This window comes from Zingiber officinale, chromosome 2A (assembly GCF_018446385.1).
Source record: "Zingiber officinale cultivar Zhangliang chromosome 2A, Zo_v1.1, whole genome shotgun sequence".
Classification (NCBI taxonomy): domain Eukaryota; kingdom Viridiplantae; phylum Streptophyta; class Magnoliopsida; order Zingiberales; family Zingiberaceae; genus Zingiber; species Zingiber officinale.
The window spans coordinates 121,912,744-121,930,038 of NC_055988.1; the positions used below are offsets into that span (position 1 = coordinate 121,912,744).

General features: G+C 41.1%; 1 protein-coding gene across 3 annotated transcripts; it reads right to left on the reverse strand.

The window, feature by feature from the left end:
* Nucleotides 1-159: 159 nt before the first annotated feature.
* LOC122042139 (deSI-like protein At4g17486) lies at nucleotides 160-4,959 on the reverse strand. 3 transcript variants are annotated; one of them, XM_042602097.1, is made up of 4 exons: nucleotides 4,696-4,959; nucleotides 3,585-3,796; nucleotides 1,774-2,019; nucleotides 160-845 (listed from the first exon to the last, which is right to left on the reverse strand). In XM_042602097.1, the coding sequence occupies exons 2-4, from the start codon at nucleotides 3,790-3,792 to the stop codon at nucleotides 604-606; spliced, it is 696 nt and encodes a 231-aa protein (XP_042458031.1). In that variant the 5' UTR covers nucleotides 3,793-3,796; nucleotides 4,696-4,959; the 3' UTR covers nucleotides 160-603. The 3 variants fall into 3 exon arrangements, with proteins under 3 accessions (XP_042458031.1, XP_042458030.1, XP_042458032.1); XM_042602096.1 differs by having other exon boundaries at nucleotides 1,732-2,019; XM_042602098.1 differs by lacking the exon at nucleotides 4,696-4,959 and adding an exon at nucleotides 2,622-2,719 and having other exon boundaries at nucleotides 1,732-2,019; nucleotides 3,585-3,721.
* Between the last annotated feature and the right edge of the window lie 12,336 nt (nucleotides 4,960-17,295).

A 17,295-nucleotide genomic window follows, 5' to 3' on the forward strand; every position in this document is an offset into this window, starting at 1 on the left:
TAGGTGCAACAGCAATAGCATCCAAAACCCAAATGAAAAAAATTCACTTGCCTATCACAAAGGCAAAAACTATTCAGGGTAAAATATCACCACTACTTTGACTAGAAGTAGATATGGATATAAAATCATCACATTTGTTTATGATTCTGGCCGAGAAACTTACTCTACTGAGAACACTTCAATTATTTAAAATCATTTACAACTGATGAACTGGAGGATACAGTCAAGAATTCATTGCACAAATCATGCATGTGTTTCCATCTCCTCGACTACAACAATTCTGGCAACTTCAAGGGTCAAGGGTCAAGGATCAAATTGAGACATTTGAAACTTCAAGGTCAAACTAAGACGCATTTGATAGTTATTAGTTTCAAGGGCCCAACTGAGACATTTAAAACTTCTGATGTTAAAGTGAGTTTTGAAATTTCCAGTACCAAGCTAGAATTTCTCAAAAAAAAAAGGAAAATTTGCCAAAAATCTACAAACTTATACAACAAACTAAATCTTAAAGGACTATAGGCTGTCACTTGTCATTTTGTCTGATGATCGGCAATCATGACAAGTTTTCCTAATAGAAATAGATCTCTCGTTCAGAGATTGTGTTCATGCATCCTTTATAGGAACAGAACTGGACCTCCTTAACTCCGGGTGTGGAAGGGATTGTTTGAAAGAAGGTATGAAAAAAGAAGATGTAGAGAGCTGCCTGTGATTCATCGAAATTGAAGATAAACAGCTGAAAGCAGTCGTCAATCTCTGTTTCTCACCATCCTCTGTTTGAGAATCTGAATCATGTTGAACAGCAGTTATTTTAAGGGGCTCAGGTAGGATGAAGTTACAGAGGGAACCTGCGAAGAAATTCATCAAAAGGGACTAAGTATGTCAATAAGATAGATAATATATTGCATGACATTGAGCATAAAGATTAATGATTCAGTTGCTAAATTCATATTAATTATCCAATTAAGGATGCTCTTACGTTGAGGTTCAAGCAAAGTTTCTGAATACAAGCAAGGACATGATTAATAATAGAAGAAAGAGACCTATGTACCTTGAAGCAACAAGGGGCAAACATGTTCTTTCATTGCATGCATATGGATCTTTTTTTTTATGAAGCAAATGACTAAGTGGAAATACATAATCAAAGCTCTGTATATGTATATGCTACTAGTTCTAACATGACAAAAACAAACTGAAAATTTCTACTCAGGTTGTGCCTGCACACTTGTGAGTGGGTGTAGATTAAAAGTAAAAGCAACAAGTGTATCCCCTTTATCTCCTTTTTGTACAATTGCACATGTCCCTTATTGCTTCACATTTCTGGCACTAAAATTTTTGGCTTGAATTTCTTCAATTTATGGTTGTTCCTAATACTTATTTTGTTCCTGTGGCTATTATTATATGATTGAGCAGAAGCTGACTCAGCATTATCTCATTTCTGAGACAACTTGAAATCTGGATTGTTCCACCAATCTCAATTGATTTCCCTAATCTTAATTCACATATAATGCCAATAAATTAGGATATCATTGAATCCCTTCTTTCAAAAATAATTTTAAAGTGGCTACTAATCTCTTTAATCTAATTTCATACACAGCATAGTTAAGTGTCAATTAATTTTGAGTTATACACGTTTAGTAGGTTACAGAAACAAACTGGAACAGTTTAGGGCAACCATAAATACAGAATTTATTGAAGATAAGTAGTCACAGTTTGAATTGGAGGGAGCTATACCAATCCTAGCAAGTCGATTCACCCATTTAGGAATAGAGTTACCAGTCAAATTATAACAGATATCTTGACAGAAGTGGTTGCAGTTCTTTGTGATCAAGTGGTAAGTGTCTCCATTGTAACTTCCAGACTGAATTTCCACAAACTCTCTAATGTTTAAAGGGTCTAAACATGTTGTCCCCATGAATATTGATTTCCTAAATTGGTAGCCTGGACATTGGCGTGGCTCAACCTCAAATACTCCACTTGTTGGATAATCATGTGCTCCAAATGCATATTCGACCCCATGAACTGCAAGAATATATTCAAATAGAGAGGTAAATTTGATATTAATAGCTGACAGGAGAATGCTTATAAATCAAGAATCTTAAGAGAAACTCAAGGAAAAAAGACTTCTTCTGTAAAATTCACTCGTAGGTAGTGAAACAATCAGAAATCAAGGAAATATACAGAGGTAATCAAGCACTGAGATTTTTCTGTAGTCATAAATTATGTAATTTTTATTATACAGAAAAGATCTTCCTGTTCGTACCAAAATAGTTTGTTTTGGTATTTAGTTTAGTAACATTGAGTGATCTTTTACAATGTTTTGATTGGATCCTTTGCAAAATATGCAGTGTGATCTTGTTGTCTGGATTTTATGATATATTGCTTTGAATTTTTTTTATCAAAAATACCCTTGTAAGTCGTAACTTTGATGTGAACCAATAATGTAGATAGACTTTCTTGGTTAGTAATCAAGGCCTTAGTTTGCCAAGGAAAGGAGCCATACTTCTAGACATAAGCCAAAACAATACTTGTTTGTTGTCATTTTATGGTTAGAGTGCCTCTATAGTTACCCAACATCTAGAAGCAATTATTTGTAAGGGAGTAATCTATCAGTAAATTCTTACACCAGTTCTGTTGCAATGAAGCAGATGTGAAGCTTGAAATTCCATCTTGGTTCAGGCAGTCTTGATGACACAGCATGTATCATGCATGCAAGTTCCACCTAAAAAGGAAACTTTTTTTATTCTTGAAAGGCACTTAAACTACTTAGCAGTCATCTGACAAGCAGAAAAGAGGAACTTGAATCACCAGGCCTATGTAGGTACACAAAAAAAAAAGGGTAGCCCGATGCACGAAGCTCCCGCCATGTGGGGTCCCGGGGAAGGATCCATTGTATGCAACCTTACCCTACTTTTTGCAAGAGATTGTTTCCAGGATTCGAACCCGTGACCTTTTGGTCACATAGCAACAACTTTACCGTTGCGCCTATGTAGGTACACAAAACCTAATAAATTGTAATCTTACCTGAAGGGCCAGACAATTGAAGGCAAGTCATTTGAACACCATGACCTAGGTAAGATGTTCTCAAGCAGGTTTCAGACATATGCTTGTGCTGAAATCCTCACCACTACTGTCTATAAAGTGTGCTTATCAGTTTACCCAAGTAAATACTATTAACTGTATTATGGTATTGCTTTCCCCCACCCCCCTTTGTTTTCTCATTCTCAAATGTGATACTCTATGATTGGGTACTCTATTATTGGGTCGAAAGCAGCCTCTATCAAACACTAGATCATTTACATATCTAACTAAAGAATTCAAGGTATAGCTACAAATATGAGAAGACAGAGTCAACATTATCTTAACCAATTAAAATTAACCAACATATGTTGTAGTTTATCAGATGGAAGAGTGCAATGAGTTGAATGCAATGTCCATAAACATATACCATGTATTCACATTAATGGAAACTTATGAATGTTTAAGCAAATATCGAAGAATTTTCATTATTAAAATTTTAATAAAGCAACCCATTTATAGATAAGTGTATCCATAAAAACTCTTTCAACAGTATTAGTAAATAGTACCTTCAACACCTGTGTGAAATATCCCAAGGCCTGCCCAGTACATGTAGCCATTTATCGGTGTCAAGTCATAAACATTCAGATAAACTGGGGCATCTCCTGATGTTTGGCTGCCTAATCTAACTTGTGGGAACAAACAAAAATGCGTGGTTGTTCTACTTAGTCGAAAAGGCAAGAAGGATTTCTTCCCCTTCTTTAAGCTTGACTTCATGTTCCTGCATTCAAGGAAAAAAGGAGGAAAAGTTGAAAACACAGGCAACCGACTGTAAAAAAAACTAGAAACATTATCTGTTGCTGCACAATCGGTGAAACTTAGACATAGATGAATTATTCAAACAACAATTGTTGAACAAACAATGCTGAAATTTCCAATTCTAAAACCACAAGAGAGAAGAAAAGTTTCTGGAAGAAATTGACAGATCAGCTTCTCATGCGAAAAGCATTTGGACATTAGGAAGCCCACTTGTCTCAGGCGAACGCAATAAGATCTTCCCAAGAATCAAGATCCAGCTAAGACGTTGCCAGTCGAAAGGTGAAACGGGATAACCGATGATGCTTAAACGAAGAGAAAATAAATGACTCCGGGAAGCCCAAGGAATCAATGCATGCAATAGAAATAAACTTAATGAGCAGTTGCCAGCAAGCGTAAGCATCGAAAAACTTGAGTGCGAAAGGGGAAAAGCGCATAACAACAACTAGAAAGATTAACCTTTCCGAAGATCTGAGCAACATGGAACCCCCATAAAACATGGCCAATCGATAAACATTGCCAGTAAAAAAAGGCTTGATGACAGCATTCGAACGCCAAACGCAGCAAGAAGTATTAATCTAAGGTTCATGAACTATATACATCACAAGGCATAAATGGAAATTAGGAAAAGTTCTATTTCTTTGATCAAATCCACGTCCTCGAAAACTAAACACGATTTTTATCTAACAACATTCAGGAAGCGGAGCAAAAAAAACGACGATATCCAAATCTTAACTGAAACCCACACGAAATCCTACTAAAGGAAGAATCTTTCTCCGAATCATCGAACACATCCAATCAAACAAGTTCCTCAAGGACCTAAATTGCAAGAGAAAACAAGAGACAAACAAGGCAACAAGGTACCCTTGTCCAAGAAAACCCAGCGATCAGGTCATCGGCCGCCGCCAAATCGCGCAAGGAAAAGCCTCCATTTTGAGAATTGGAGTGAACACCCGTCTTCTCCTGGACAGCAGTCTTCGGGGGAGACAGAGATAGGGTTCGGGAGGAGATCTGACTGCCGCCTCCCCCGAGATGCGATTTCTGTCTTCCAGCTGCTGCGATCGAGGGAGAGGAGAGAGAGAGAGCTTGGCTGTCTTTCTGTTGGCTGTTGGTGCGCAGTGAAATCAGAAAGGCAATGCCACTTGAGAACGCGGTTCTTAAAATATTTTGTTTACACTTGCGACAATTGTATTGATTTTCACTTGCGTTATAAAAAAAAAGACAAAAGTGAGATTTGGTCCTTTAAAAAAAAATCAAACTAATATTAATAACAGTTTTATTCAAAACTAAGACATCCCCAAATAAGAGTTTTTTTTTTCCTTGAGTAGGAGACCTGACCACGGTTCGGAACCGACGGTTTGACGGTTCGGAACCGCCGGTTCGACGGTTCCAAGCAGTTCAACCCTTAACCTTAACCGCCCAAGACGGTTACGGTTCACGGTTCAAGATTAATATGTTAAAAAAAAATTAAAAATTAAAAATTAAACATTAAACATTAAAAATTAGAAATTAAAATTTATTAAAAAAAGGGCTTGCACTTATTTAAATTGCCTACGTATTCCTTTAGGGGAATCAAAGCTCACGTAGTTCTTTTACATTTTTATTCTTTTACATTTTCATTCACTTCCATTTCCTGTTCTTGTCGTATTTGTTCCTTCAGTATCAAAATCTTCAACTTCGTCATCTGAAAGTTGTATTCCTTGGATTCTTTTCTCCGCTCTGGTCCAATCGTCCAGTAATGTTTGGGCTTCCAATGAGTCGGGAGACAAAGTTGATCGTCGGCACTGAACGTCTGCTCCAGACACTGGACAAGTTAAAATTTCTTTTTCGATCACGGAGAGAACGGGAAAGCTTTGAGCCTTCTGTGACCACCACTTTAAGATATCAAAGTTTTCACTATCTGCTTCATTAAAATCAAAAGAAGTCGTAAAATAATTCTCAAGTTCCTGTGTGGAACTTGAGGATCCTCGTGGACGTTTTGTCCGTTCTTTTAATAAGAGTTGTGCTTTTGTAAGTTTTAAATTACTACTAGTAGTTTGTTGAATTTCAGAAATATTAATTTGTGTTCCATATTTTGCATAATATTGATTATAAATATCATATAAATAAATTCTAACATTATATATAATATTAGCTGGATCAGGGAAAGAAGAATCTTTAATTGAAATTAAAGCATCATAATATAAAGTTAACATTTCTTGTAAAACTTCTAATTTAAATCTAGGATCTAAAGGCTAAAGCAAATACAATTAAATAAATTTCAGGAATTAAATAAAAATATTTTTCCCATTTAGTTTTCATAGCTAAGATGCAAGGAGATAAAGATTCATTATTAATATGTTCATTTAAAACTAATACTATATTAGAAAAATTTTCTAAAACTAATTGAGCAGTCACAAATACTACTACAAATATTCCATTGTTGTGAAAATAAATATATATTAGTATTAGTGTTTTGTGCAAAAAATGAACATAATAATTCTTTATATTGAAATGAATCTTGTAATAATTGGTATGTTGAATTCCAACGTGTTGGTACATCACGTGGAAATTTTTTAGGTCTCATTCCATTAATTTTACAAAATCTACCCCATTGTTTCATTATAGATGGATGAGACCATAAATAAGAAATTGCAATTCTAATTGGTTTAATATAACTTTCTAAAATTTTTAAACCATCTTGAACACATAAATTTAAAACATGACATACACAACGAATATGAAAAAATAAACCTCCAATAATAGGTTGACAAACAAATTTTAGATCATCTATACAAGCGGTATTAGAACTAGCATTATCTAATGATATTGAAAATATTTTATGAGTTAAACCATATTCTTCTAAAATTAAACATAATAATTGTGCGATATTATGAGCATTATGTGATTCATCAAAACTCTATAAGCTAATAATCTTTTTGGAGGTTCCAAGAGTTATCGATCCAATGGCAAGTCACACCCATATACGAATGTGTTTCAATGATCACTCCAAATATCGGAACATAAAGAAACTTTATTATCTAATTTACTAAATTCATCAATTAAATTCTTTTTTCCTTGTTTTACTAATTTTTTAATTGTACGAGTAAGTGTAGTCCTAGGAACACGTTTAGCACATGGATTAAGAGATTCTTTACAAAAATCTTCAAATGTGCATTTAGATCCAAAACTAAAAGAAAGATGTTCTACGGAAACAAATTTAGCTAATGATTCTCTTAATTTATTATCCGAATATAAAAATAAACCGGAATCGGTACTACCGCTAGTTGAAGAAAATCTTGATAATTGTGTTTGAGAACGGTCGAGTCCATATTCCGTCGGGTGCTTCATTTCTACATATCGTTTCAACGACCCATAGCCACCGCCGACTTGGAATTTGTAGGAAGCATTGCAGTGCTTACATTTTGCACGCATTTCTCCCGACGGAAGAGTGACCTTCTCAAAATGTTTAGTAAAAATAGAAGACTTTAGAGGAGGAAGTTCCCGAACCTTAGAAGTAATTGCATCAGTACTTCCTTGTGTTTCGGGTGTCGGATTCGGAAGATGCTCGATCTCATCATCGGTGGATTGAATGTTGGGGTTGGGGTCCTCCTCCCGCGGATTCATTATTTGCTTTCCCTTCCGAGCTCGAGATGATGCACCTCCGCGGCCTCCTTCCATTGTAATTGAAAATTGAAAACGAAAGCGTGTAGAGATTAGAGAATACGAAAATGAGATTAAGAGTAGAGAAGATGTGTGTGAAAAATGATGAAATGAGCTCTCTATTTATAGAGTTTTGATAGTAACGGACACTAAATCATAGCCATTGATCAAAAAACGATCAAATGATCCTAACCGTTGAAAAAAAATACCTAAAAAACCCTCCCAACGAACCGCCGGTTCAACCCGCCGGTTAACCGACGGTTCGCCGATTTTTACACCCAATGAACCAGAACCGGCCCGACAACTTGCCGGGCCGATTCTGATTCGACCCGGCGAACCGGGTCAACGGGCAACCGGCCCGTTGACCCGATTACCGGCCCTAGCCAGGTCCGGGCCAGACCCGGCCCGTGGTCGGGTCTAAGTAGGAGTGGTTATATTTCTTTATTTACATAAGAGGGTATCCTAATTTTAAGTATCCTAATTTTAAAATTATTAAAAAGAATATCAAAAATAATATTATCTTTTCTTACCTTTTCTGTCCATCTCATAAATCCTCTCTTGTCTTACCGTTTTCTAAAACATCCTTTCTATCCAAAATTAAAAAAAAAAACTTGATATGGGAAGAACATCAAAAAAACTAATGTTATTCCTTCCTATCTCTACCACTAACCTCCTAAATCTTCTCTCTCTCATCATTTTCCAAAGTATCCCTTCTTTTCAGAATTAAAAAAAGGTATGATATATGATCATATCAGACCCAACTCTACCACTAACCTCCTAAATCTTCTCTCTCTCATCATTTTCCAAAGTATCCCTTCTTTTCAGAATTAAAAAAGGTATGATATATTCTCATATCAGACCCAACGTTGGGTCTGATATGATCATATATCAAGTCCACGGTGGACTTAATATTTTTCCATATCAGGCTTACTATGAGCCTGATATGGTCTAATATCAAGCCTTCTATGGACTTGATATCTTCCATATTAGGTCCAACCTAAACTTGATATTTTCCATATCAAACTCACACTGGACTTAATCTTTTTCCACATCATGCATGTTGGGCTTGATATCGTCCCCTCGGGGCGATGCGATGGTTAAGACATGGGGTGTTGCAACATGAGGTCTTAGGGTCGAAACTCAGCGTGACCGAGCATAACCTCCGCTATGTCTTGGTCATTTGTACTAATGGCTAGTAGTCACCCGTGATTTACCTCCTCCGTGTTGGTCTAGGGACGAGTTGACGAAGATGCTGGGAGTAAACGAATCACCTTTTGTCAATATGTTGGGCTTGATATCTATATTAGATATCAAGTCCAGTATAGGTTTGATATTTTTTTTCATATGACTCATATATTAAAAAATAGTTTGAGATTTAAAAGATTGACAAGAGACACAGGAATTAAATAATAATATTCTTAGATTTTTTTATAATTTTAAAATTAAGATGTTGCTTTTGATAAATAAGGAAAATCGTTTTTTTATATAATCTAACAATGTTAGATTATTCATTATAAACACTTTTTATTTATTTTAATGATCAATAAAAAAAATTTGGGCAAATGGATACTCCCAAGAGCATCCGTATTTGTACGAATTAATCTTCATTGATTAACATTTCAACTCCTCAAAAAGTATGGAATCACCGTACCACATACTCATTCTATTAAAACCTTCCCATTATTAATACACACCTACATTTATTTAACAGCAACTCTAGTTATTTATGAGTTTTACTGTCTGCTATTCTTATTTTATAATAAATAAATATCTTTTCATTTTTTACTTTCAATTTTAAAAATTAATATTATTTAAAATAATTATAATATTTTAAAAAATTAATTTAATTTAATTTCTATTTAAAATATTATTTAAAAATTTTAAAATTATTAAAGAGTGGCTATTTACTAAATATTATTATTTAAAAATATAAATCATTATTATTTAAAATAACATAATATTATTACTTTTAAGTTTAAATTAATGTTTAATTTATTAAATTGATCATGTCCGAACGCTGAATCAATGGACGCTGGGCACGTGGCGCTCTCCGCGTTGCTGACGTAGATCCCCGACCGATCGTACGGTCCTCCGGCGAACCTGCAGGAAAGTCGGGCCGGGAAGGGGTTCCCGGCGACGACCCTCCAACGCTCAAATCAGGCAAGCAGACAACGAAGAAGTGGCTCCAAATGCCGTAGAATGCGTACCTCAGGCGAAGTGTGAGGCTCCTTGTATAGAGCTGTGGAGGAGCTCACACACACATATAGAGGCGAATACGTGTCCTTAGCCCATACCTCGGTATGTGCTTGTCAGACAAGCTTACCTGACACCATACTGCTACAGTCCGAGCACGTCTCTGATGTGACAAGGGAACCCTCTGTCATAAGATCCTGCGTATGGTCAAATCGTCGAACATACCCACTGTCAGAAGATGTTCCTTTGTCCTTTTGTCTCCTCACTCCATGCCGAGTGTCCGGTCGGTCGCAGTCCCCTTGCATCCGGGCAGTCATATGTGTTGGTCCACTTGGGAGGTCCTAGTAGTGTACTTTGTGGAGACTGTTCGCAGTATTGCTATTTTATGCCTTCGGCCGAGCGGGCCACCCGCTCGGCCATACGTCCCTGTTCAACATGAGCGTCGGAACCCTGACTTCTCGCCGGGTGCCTTTTACTCCGATGAGATCCCGTTCGACCGACCGGTCTCCCCTTCTCCGGTCGGCCATTCGACCCTTTGACTTTTATGTGGCGTTGACTTTTTTACAAAGTGGGTTCCCTATCCTTATCACCATATCATTAAACTAGCCTTGGGGATTTTAATTTCATTTAAATTTAAATTTCGTAAAAAAATATTCTTATTAAATGAAATAGCCATTGACAATTTTTTAAAATTTTTTTAATAAAACGAATTGCTCTTTTTATGATTAAAAAAATAAATAGATAAATAATTAGACGGCTCTTTTTAAAATAATTTTAAAAAAAAAATAATTGGGAGAATGTGTAACTTTATCCCACTCCACATTCTCGTAGGGAGCAGAAAAAAAAGGATGGATCATTTATAATTATACTCAAATAGTAGTTACAATCTAAGTATAATTAATCATGTCAGGTTATATTTTGGGTCAGGAATTTTCGGTTATTCATTTCGATTCAAATTATAATATGAGGAAACGATGAACCCAGAAAAAAATCATAATCAATTATGATCGAATCGTAATCACAATCTAACTATAATTACAAATGATTTATTCTCTAATCCACCTTGTTTTTTCAATGCTAAGATGCTTGTGTTACATACGCCTACAACCACACCAGTCTAGATTAACAAATTAATAGTACTTAATTTCTAGACTGTCACATCAATTGAAATTATTAATGTATGCATCCAGATTGACACACATATTATTTGATGTTATTAAGCACGTATTATTTGATTAATCATCAACCAATGCGGTGCCCTAAACAGAATTAATTCTTAGGGCTATAAATGAATCAAACATTTGTGAATAAGTTTGATATTCAACTTGTTAAAAATTTATTTATGTTCATTCAATATACATAAGATTAATTAAATAAACAAACTTGAACAACTTGTTAAATTAAACAAACAATCTTGTATATATATATATATATATATATATATTCAACTCGTTAACGTTCGTAAATAATGTTCATGAATAACATTCGTGAACTATGTTCATGAACCCATTTATTAATAAATTTTTTTTTAATATGCTAAAAAATAATAAAATAAATAAATAAATAAGTTTAAATTATAAAATGTAATAACCAATCAACAAACTAAAAGTTTCAAACAATCAAATAAGCTTGATAATATCTAAACAAACCAAGATCGAACCAAGCTCAAGCCAAGCTCGAACTAAGCTCAAGCCAAGTTTGAATTAAGAGTTCGATAACATCTAAATAAGGCAAGTTTTTAAATAAGCTCAAACTCATAAAAAAAAAAATCAAGTCAAGTTTGAACAATCATTTCAAAAGCTTGGTTCATTTTAAGCTCAGCTCAACTCGATTCGATTAGCTTATCAAATAAACTTGAACACCCTATGATCCTGTCCGAAACCTGAATCAACGGACGCTGGGCACGTGGCGCTCTCCAAGCGGCTGACGTAGATCTCCCGACTATCCGCCCGGACCTCCGGTGAACCTGCACAGAAGTCGGACCGGGAAGGGGTTCCCGGCGACGACCCTCCGACGCTCAAGTCAGACAAAGCTCAACAACGAGAAAGTGGCTCCAAGAATCGTAGAACGCGTACCTCCGGCGAAGGATGAGGACCCTTTATATAGGGCTGTGGAGAAGCGAGTGTACACATACCGAGGTGTACACGTGTCCTCAGCCCATACCCCAGTAAGGGCCTGTCAGTGAGCTTACCTGACCCCATACTGCTACAGTCCAAGCACGTCTTCGATGGGACAGCGGAACCCCCTGTCGTAAGATTTGGAGTATGGCCTAAACGTAGAACATGCCCGCTGTCAGAAAAAGATATCCCTTGTCCTTTTCCCCTTGCTCCCGGCCGGGCGTCCGGCCGGCCAGCATCTGCCTTACGTCCGGCCGGACACATATAGTGGTCTACTTGGGAGATACTCGGTGATGTGCTTTGTGGAGACTGTTAGCAGTATGCTATCGTATGTCTTCAGCTGAGCATGTCATCCGCTCGGCCTTACAATCCTGTTCGATGAGCGTCGGAACCCTAACTCCCCGCCGGGTGCCTTTGACTCCGCTGGGACCTCGCTCGGCCGACCGGTCTCCTCTTCTCCGATCGGCCGACCGATCCCCTCTTCTCCGGTCGGCCGTTCGGCCCTTTGACTTCCACGTGGCGTTGACTTCCCTCAACGGGGGGGCCCTCCTCTTATCGTCGGATCACTTGCCTCCCCTTCAAGTCTAGTCGAAGGAGGCGATTAGTCTGACTGACTAGACCGTCAGTTTAGCCGAGCGGCGCGCTGCAACAACCATCCGCTCGAAAATCAAGGGTAGCCAAAACGCCAGTCAACGCCACCGTTACTCAGCATCTCTTCGAATTTTCCGCCAATCTTCATCATTAAGGTCTAGCACGTGCGCATTAAATGCGTTCCAGTGGTTGAATGCCACGTGGCGATGCTGCCGTCATCGTGTGGCGGTGGCATGGTGTCATAATGGGATCGAGGCGGTTCGAAATGAACGGCGCGATGAGTGCTCCGATTCTCGCGACCTGGATCTAACGGTTGAGGCCGCTCGGGCTCCACACTATGAAAAGCTTCGTTCTCTCTTCGCCGCACTATTGCTTTCGCGTGCCCTCAACTTCTCGCGTTCCAGTTCCCCGGCAATCTCCTTCTTCTGGTTTCGGCAATCTCCGGTGCTCTTTTCTTCAATCTTCCTCTTCGTTGCAAGGTTCTCTTTCTTTCCCTCTTTGCTTCCGGTGTTTTCTTTACATTTCCTTCCAAGTTTCCATCTTCGGGACACTGTTCTGTTGCCATTTCGCTTTTATCTTCTACTTCATCTTTTTTGGTTTCGTCCGCTCGGATAATGGCTAGTTCTTCTCATCCTGAAGACCAATCCCTCGGCCCTTGGTACACCACCATGCAGTCACGATTCGATCGGCGTGACTTTGATATTCTGACCGATAATTTTGAAATCCCCGGTGATTTTGAACTTCTGTTAGCCGGTCCCTCCGCTCGGCCACACAAGCCATCGCGCGGAGCTTTCTGTGTCTTCTGCGACCAGTTTACTGCCGGTCTGTGTTTCCCTGTACATCCCTTCATTGTAGATGTCTGTAACTTTTTTGGTGTTCCGCTCGACAGTCTAGTACCCAACACCTTTCGCCTTCTCTGTGGTGTTGTTGTTTTGTTCAAGATCCACAACATCCCCCTCCGACCGGAGGTCTTTAATTATTTCTATTACCCCAAGCAGTCCGAGCCGGGCACCTTCATGTTCCAAGCTCGGCCCGGCTTAGTCTTCTTCAATAAACTGTCTTCTTCTAATAAACATTGGAAGGAGTATTTTTTCTATATTCGTATGCCTGATCAGGCCAATTTCCGGACCAAGTGGCAGGTCGACCTACCCCTCACTCCTGAGCTGAAGAAGTTCAAGACCCGACCGGACTACCTCCATGCTGCAAATATGCTAGCCGGTCTGCGGCTTGACATCAATAAGCTTCTGCACGAAGGAGTGATGTACATCTTCGGCCTGAGTCCCATATGGACTCCTCTTCCGAGCAGCTTCGGTAAGAATTTTACTTGGGCATATGCTTTGATTGCTAACTGATTTCTCTTCTTTCCTTTGCAGCGGACATCGTCATGGAGTCGGTAATGGCCGGCATTTTGAAGAAAAAGGCGGCAACGCTCGAAGCCGCGGCAGCAAAGGAGATGGAAGCGCTCGGCATCCAGCCGGTCGGCTCGCATGAAGAAGAGAGTGGGACACATGCCGGGGAGTCGGCCGCTCAGGCTTCTCTCCCAGAGCCAATGGCTGGAGCAACCATCAGCCATGAGCCTTCCGCTCGGGGTGACGGCTCAGCTCCGGAAGAAGAGCAGCCTATCCCGAAATGGCACCGAGCGGAGACTCCCGTCCGCTCAGCCACATCTGTTGTTAAACCCTCCGCCCGAGCCACCGCAAGTGCTCGGGGAAAGGATCCGGAGGTCGAAGCCATTTCGTCCAATCGGACTCCTTCGGGATGGGACGAGCCGGCGGTCCCTATTGAGGTCATTCCAGTCAGCTCCCTTCCGCCCGCTCCTCAACCAGTCCAGCGTTCAACCATTCGATCTCAGTTTTCGGCGCCGGCCTCTGATCCTCTTCCGACCGGCGGTCAGACGACCCCAGGTCATGGCCGCACGATACAAGTCACTCTTCATCTTCCAACTGAAGAGTTGCTGCCAGAGGCCGACCAACCGACAGCGCCCGAGCATACCATCACTTTGAAGGGTCCATTAGCTGAGATGTGGACCGACGCTCGGGCACACGTCGCTCTGATCCCCCTCCGAAATTTGGCCAATAGCCATATGCAGCAGGCCACGGGGGTAAGTTTATTTTCTCCCAAGTTTTGTATGCATTCCTTCCGATCGGCCAATAACAACTTCTTATTTTTGTCAGAGATGGGTGGAGGAAATTGCTGTCTCCAACCGCCTGGCCTTGGTAGATGAAGAACTGAGGCAACTGAAGGCGGCAGTCGGTCCGTCCGGCTCTCAAGGCCCTTCGTATGCCGAGCTGCAAAAGGAGCTGAAGAAAACTCAAGATTTGTTGGCGGCCGAGCAGAAGAAGACGGCCGATCAGGCCCACGCCTTGGCCGAGTCCGAGCGACAGGTCAAATCACTTGACACAAAAATAACCCTGGTCACTACTCGCAAAAACACAGCCATCTCCGACCTGGAGAAAAAGAATGTGGAGGCTCGGGGTCTAGAGCAGAAAGTAAAGGAGCTGATGGACCAGCTTGATGGCGAGAAGGCAGGCCGCTCGGCTGATGCAGTCAAGCATACAGACGAGCTGAAAACTCTGCAGGAGTCCCTCGCTGCTTCTCAATTGGCCTTCAAAGAATACCAAGAGGCCGAACCGAGCCGGGTCGCTACTCTGAGACAAAATTACATCCGCTCGCCTGAATTTTCAGAGAAGGTTTGCGAGCGGATGTATACAGCCTTTGACCTTGCCATGACCGCCACCACCACATATCTGAAGTCTAAGGGTCTTCTTCCGGACTCCACTACTATTCCGGCCGGCGATCAAGTGGCGCTCCTGAACAACATTCCCAAGGACCTTTACGATTATATTGAGTAGACGTTTTTATATGTAATTAGGTCGTTCAGCCAAAAAATGATCCTTTTTTGTACTTAAGCCGTTCGGCTTAAAGTTTTATTTTTAATGCAATGCTTTCCTTTCGCGTACTTTGCCCGTTTGCTAGCCAATGTGTGTTGTCCGCTCATCTATTATCACACCTCTGGTATCCGAAAGGGAATTTTACAAAGTAGTTGGCGTGACCCTTCCGCTCGGCTAAATATGTAATATTCCGCTTTGATGGCAGAGATCACTCGCTAGATGCCGATGAAGTACCTTTGGGTACAGAGCCGAGCAGATCGGATAAAGGAGCGGTCGAACGACATTGACGCTTTGATGGTAGAATTCCTTGGACACTTGCCGTCCTTATTGCCCTCTTCCGCTCAGAGAGTTTATAGACGCCGGCTCGTCTCTCGATTTTTAACGTCGGGGCTCGACGGTCTTTCGCTCGGCTTATTTATAGACGTCGGCTCGTCTCTCGATATTTAACGTCGAAGCTCGAAGGTCTTCCGCTCGGCTTATTTATAGACGCCGGCTCGTCTCTCGATATTTAACGTCGAAGCTCGACGGTCTTCCGCTCAGAGGGTTTATAGACGCTGGCTCGTCTCTCGATTTTTAACGTCGGAGCTCGACGGTCTTCCGCTCGGCTTATTTATAGACGTCGGCTCGTCTCTCGATATTTAACGTCGGAGCTCGACAGTCTTCCTCTCGGCTTATTTATAGACGCCGGCTCGTCTCTCGATATTTAACGTCGGAGCTCGACGGTCTTCCGCTCGGCTTATTTATAGACGCCGGCTCGTCTCTCGATATTTAACGTCGGAGCTCGACGGTCTTCCGCTCGGCTTATTTATAGACGCCGGCTCGTCTCTCGATATTTAACGTCAGAGCTCGACGGTCTTCCGCTCGGCTTATTTATAGACGCCGGCTCGTCTCTCCATATTTAACGTCGGAGCTCGACGGTCTTTCGCTCGGCTTATTTATAGACGCCGACTCGTCTCTCGATATTTAACGTCGGAGCTCGACGGTCTTCCGCTCGGCTTATTTATAGACGTCGGCTCGTCTCTCGATATTTAACGTCGGAGCTCGACGGTCTTCCACTCGGCTTATTTATAGACGCCGGCTCGTCTCTTGATATTTAACGTCGGAGCTCGACGGCCTTCCGCTCGGAGGGTTTATAGACGCCGGCTCATCTCTTGATATTTAACGTCGGAGCTCGACGGCCTTCCGCTCGGAGGGTTTATAGACGCCGGCTCGTCTCTCGATTTTTAACGTTGGAACTCGACGGCCTTCCGCTCGGAGGGTTTATAGACACCGGCTCGTCTCTCGATTTTTAACGTCGGAGCTCGACGACCTTTAAGGCTAACTTTAACGCTGCCGTTCGGCGAAGCTATTTGTCATTCTTTAATCATTTTTGCTTCCTGCATTACAAACATAGGCGACCCAAGTATATGTAAAATTACATCAGCGCACCTCTTACCCAGCTCGGTACGGCTGGAGATGATTCGCGCTCCATGGTCGTCCCAGCTGTCGCCCGTCTTTATCCTCCAAATAATAAGCGCCCGAGCGGAGCTTCTCAATGATTTTGAAGGGGCCTACCCAGGGAGCCTCCAGTTTGCCGACGTCGCCGACCGGCTTTACTTTTTTCCAGACAAGGTCGCCCACCTGGAATGATCTGGGGATTACGCGCCGGTTGTAATTCTGCTTCATTCTTTGCCGGTACGCCATCAGCCGGACGGACGCCTTGGCTCGCTCTTCTTCGACCAAATCCAGCTCCATGTTCCTCCGCTCGGCGTTATCATCATCATAATTCTAGATCCGGGCGGACTCGACGCCAACTTCGACAGGAATAACCGCTTCGCCGCCATACACCAGATGGAAAGGCGTGACGCCCGTTCCTTCCTTTGGAGTGGTTCGGATGGCCCATAGAACGCCCGTCACTTCATCTACCCAGCTTCCTCCCAAATGGTCGAGCCGAGCGCGCAGAATACGAAGAATTTCCCAATTGGCTACTTCGGCTTGACCATTGCTTTGGGGGTATGCCACGGACGTGAAGTGTTGCTTAATGCCATAGC

Excerpts from the sequence above, each read along its gene's own strand:
- LOC122042139 (XM_042602096.1), bottom strand. The coding sequence starts at position 3,792 with ATGAAGTCAAGCTTAAAGAAGGGGAAGAAATCCTTCTTGCCTTTTCGA. Across the intron at positions 2,020-3,584 it reads ATTTCACACAGGTGTTGAAG|TTCATGGGGTCGAATATGCA; the intron begins GTACTATTTACT and ends ATATTCTTGCAG. Across the intron at positions 846-1,731 it reads GAATCGACTTGCTAGGATTG|GTTCCCTCTGTAACTTCATC; the intron begins GTATAGCTCCCT and ends ATTTCTTCGCAG.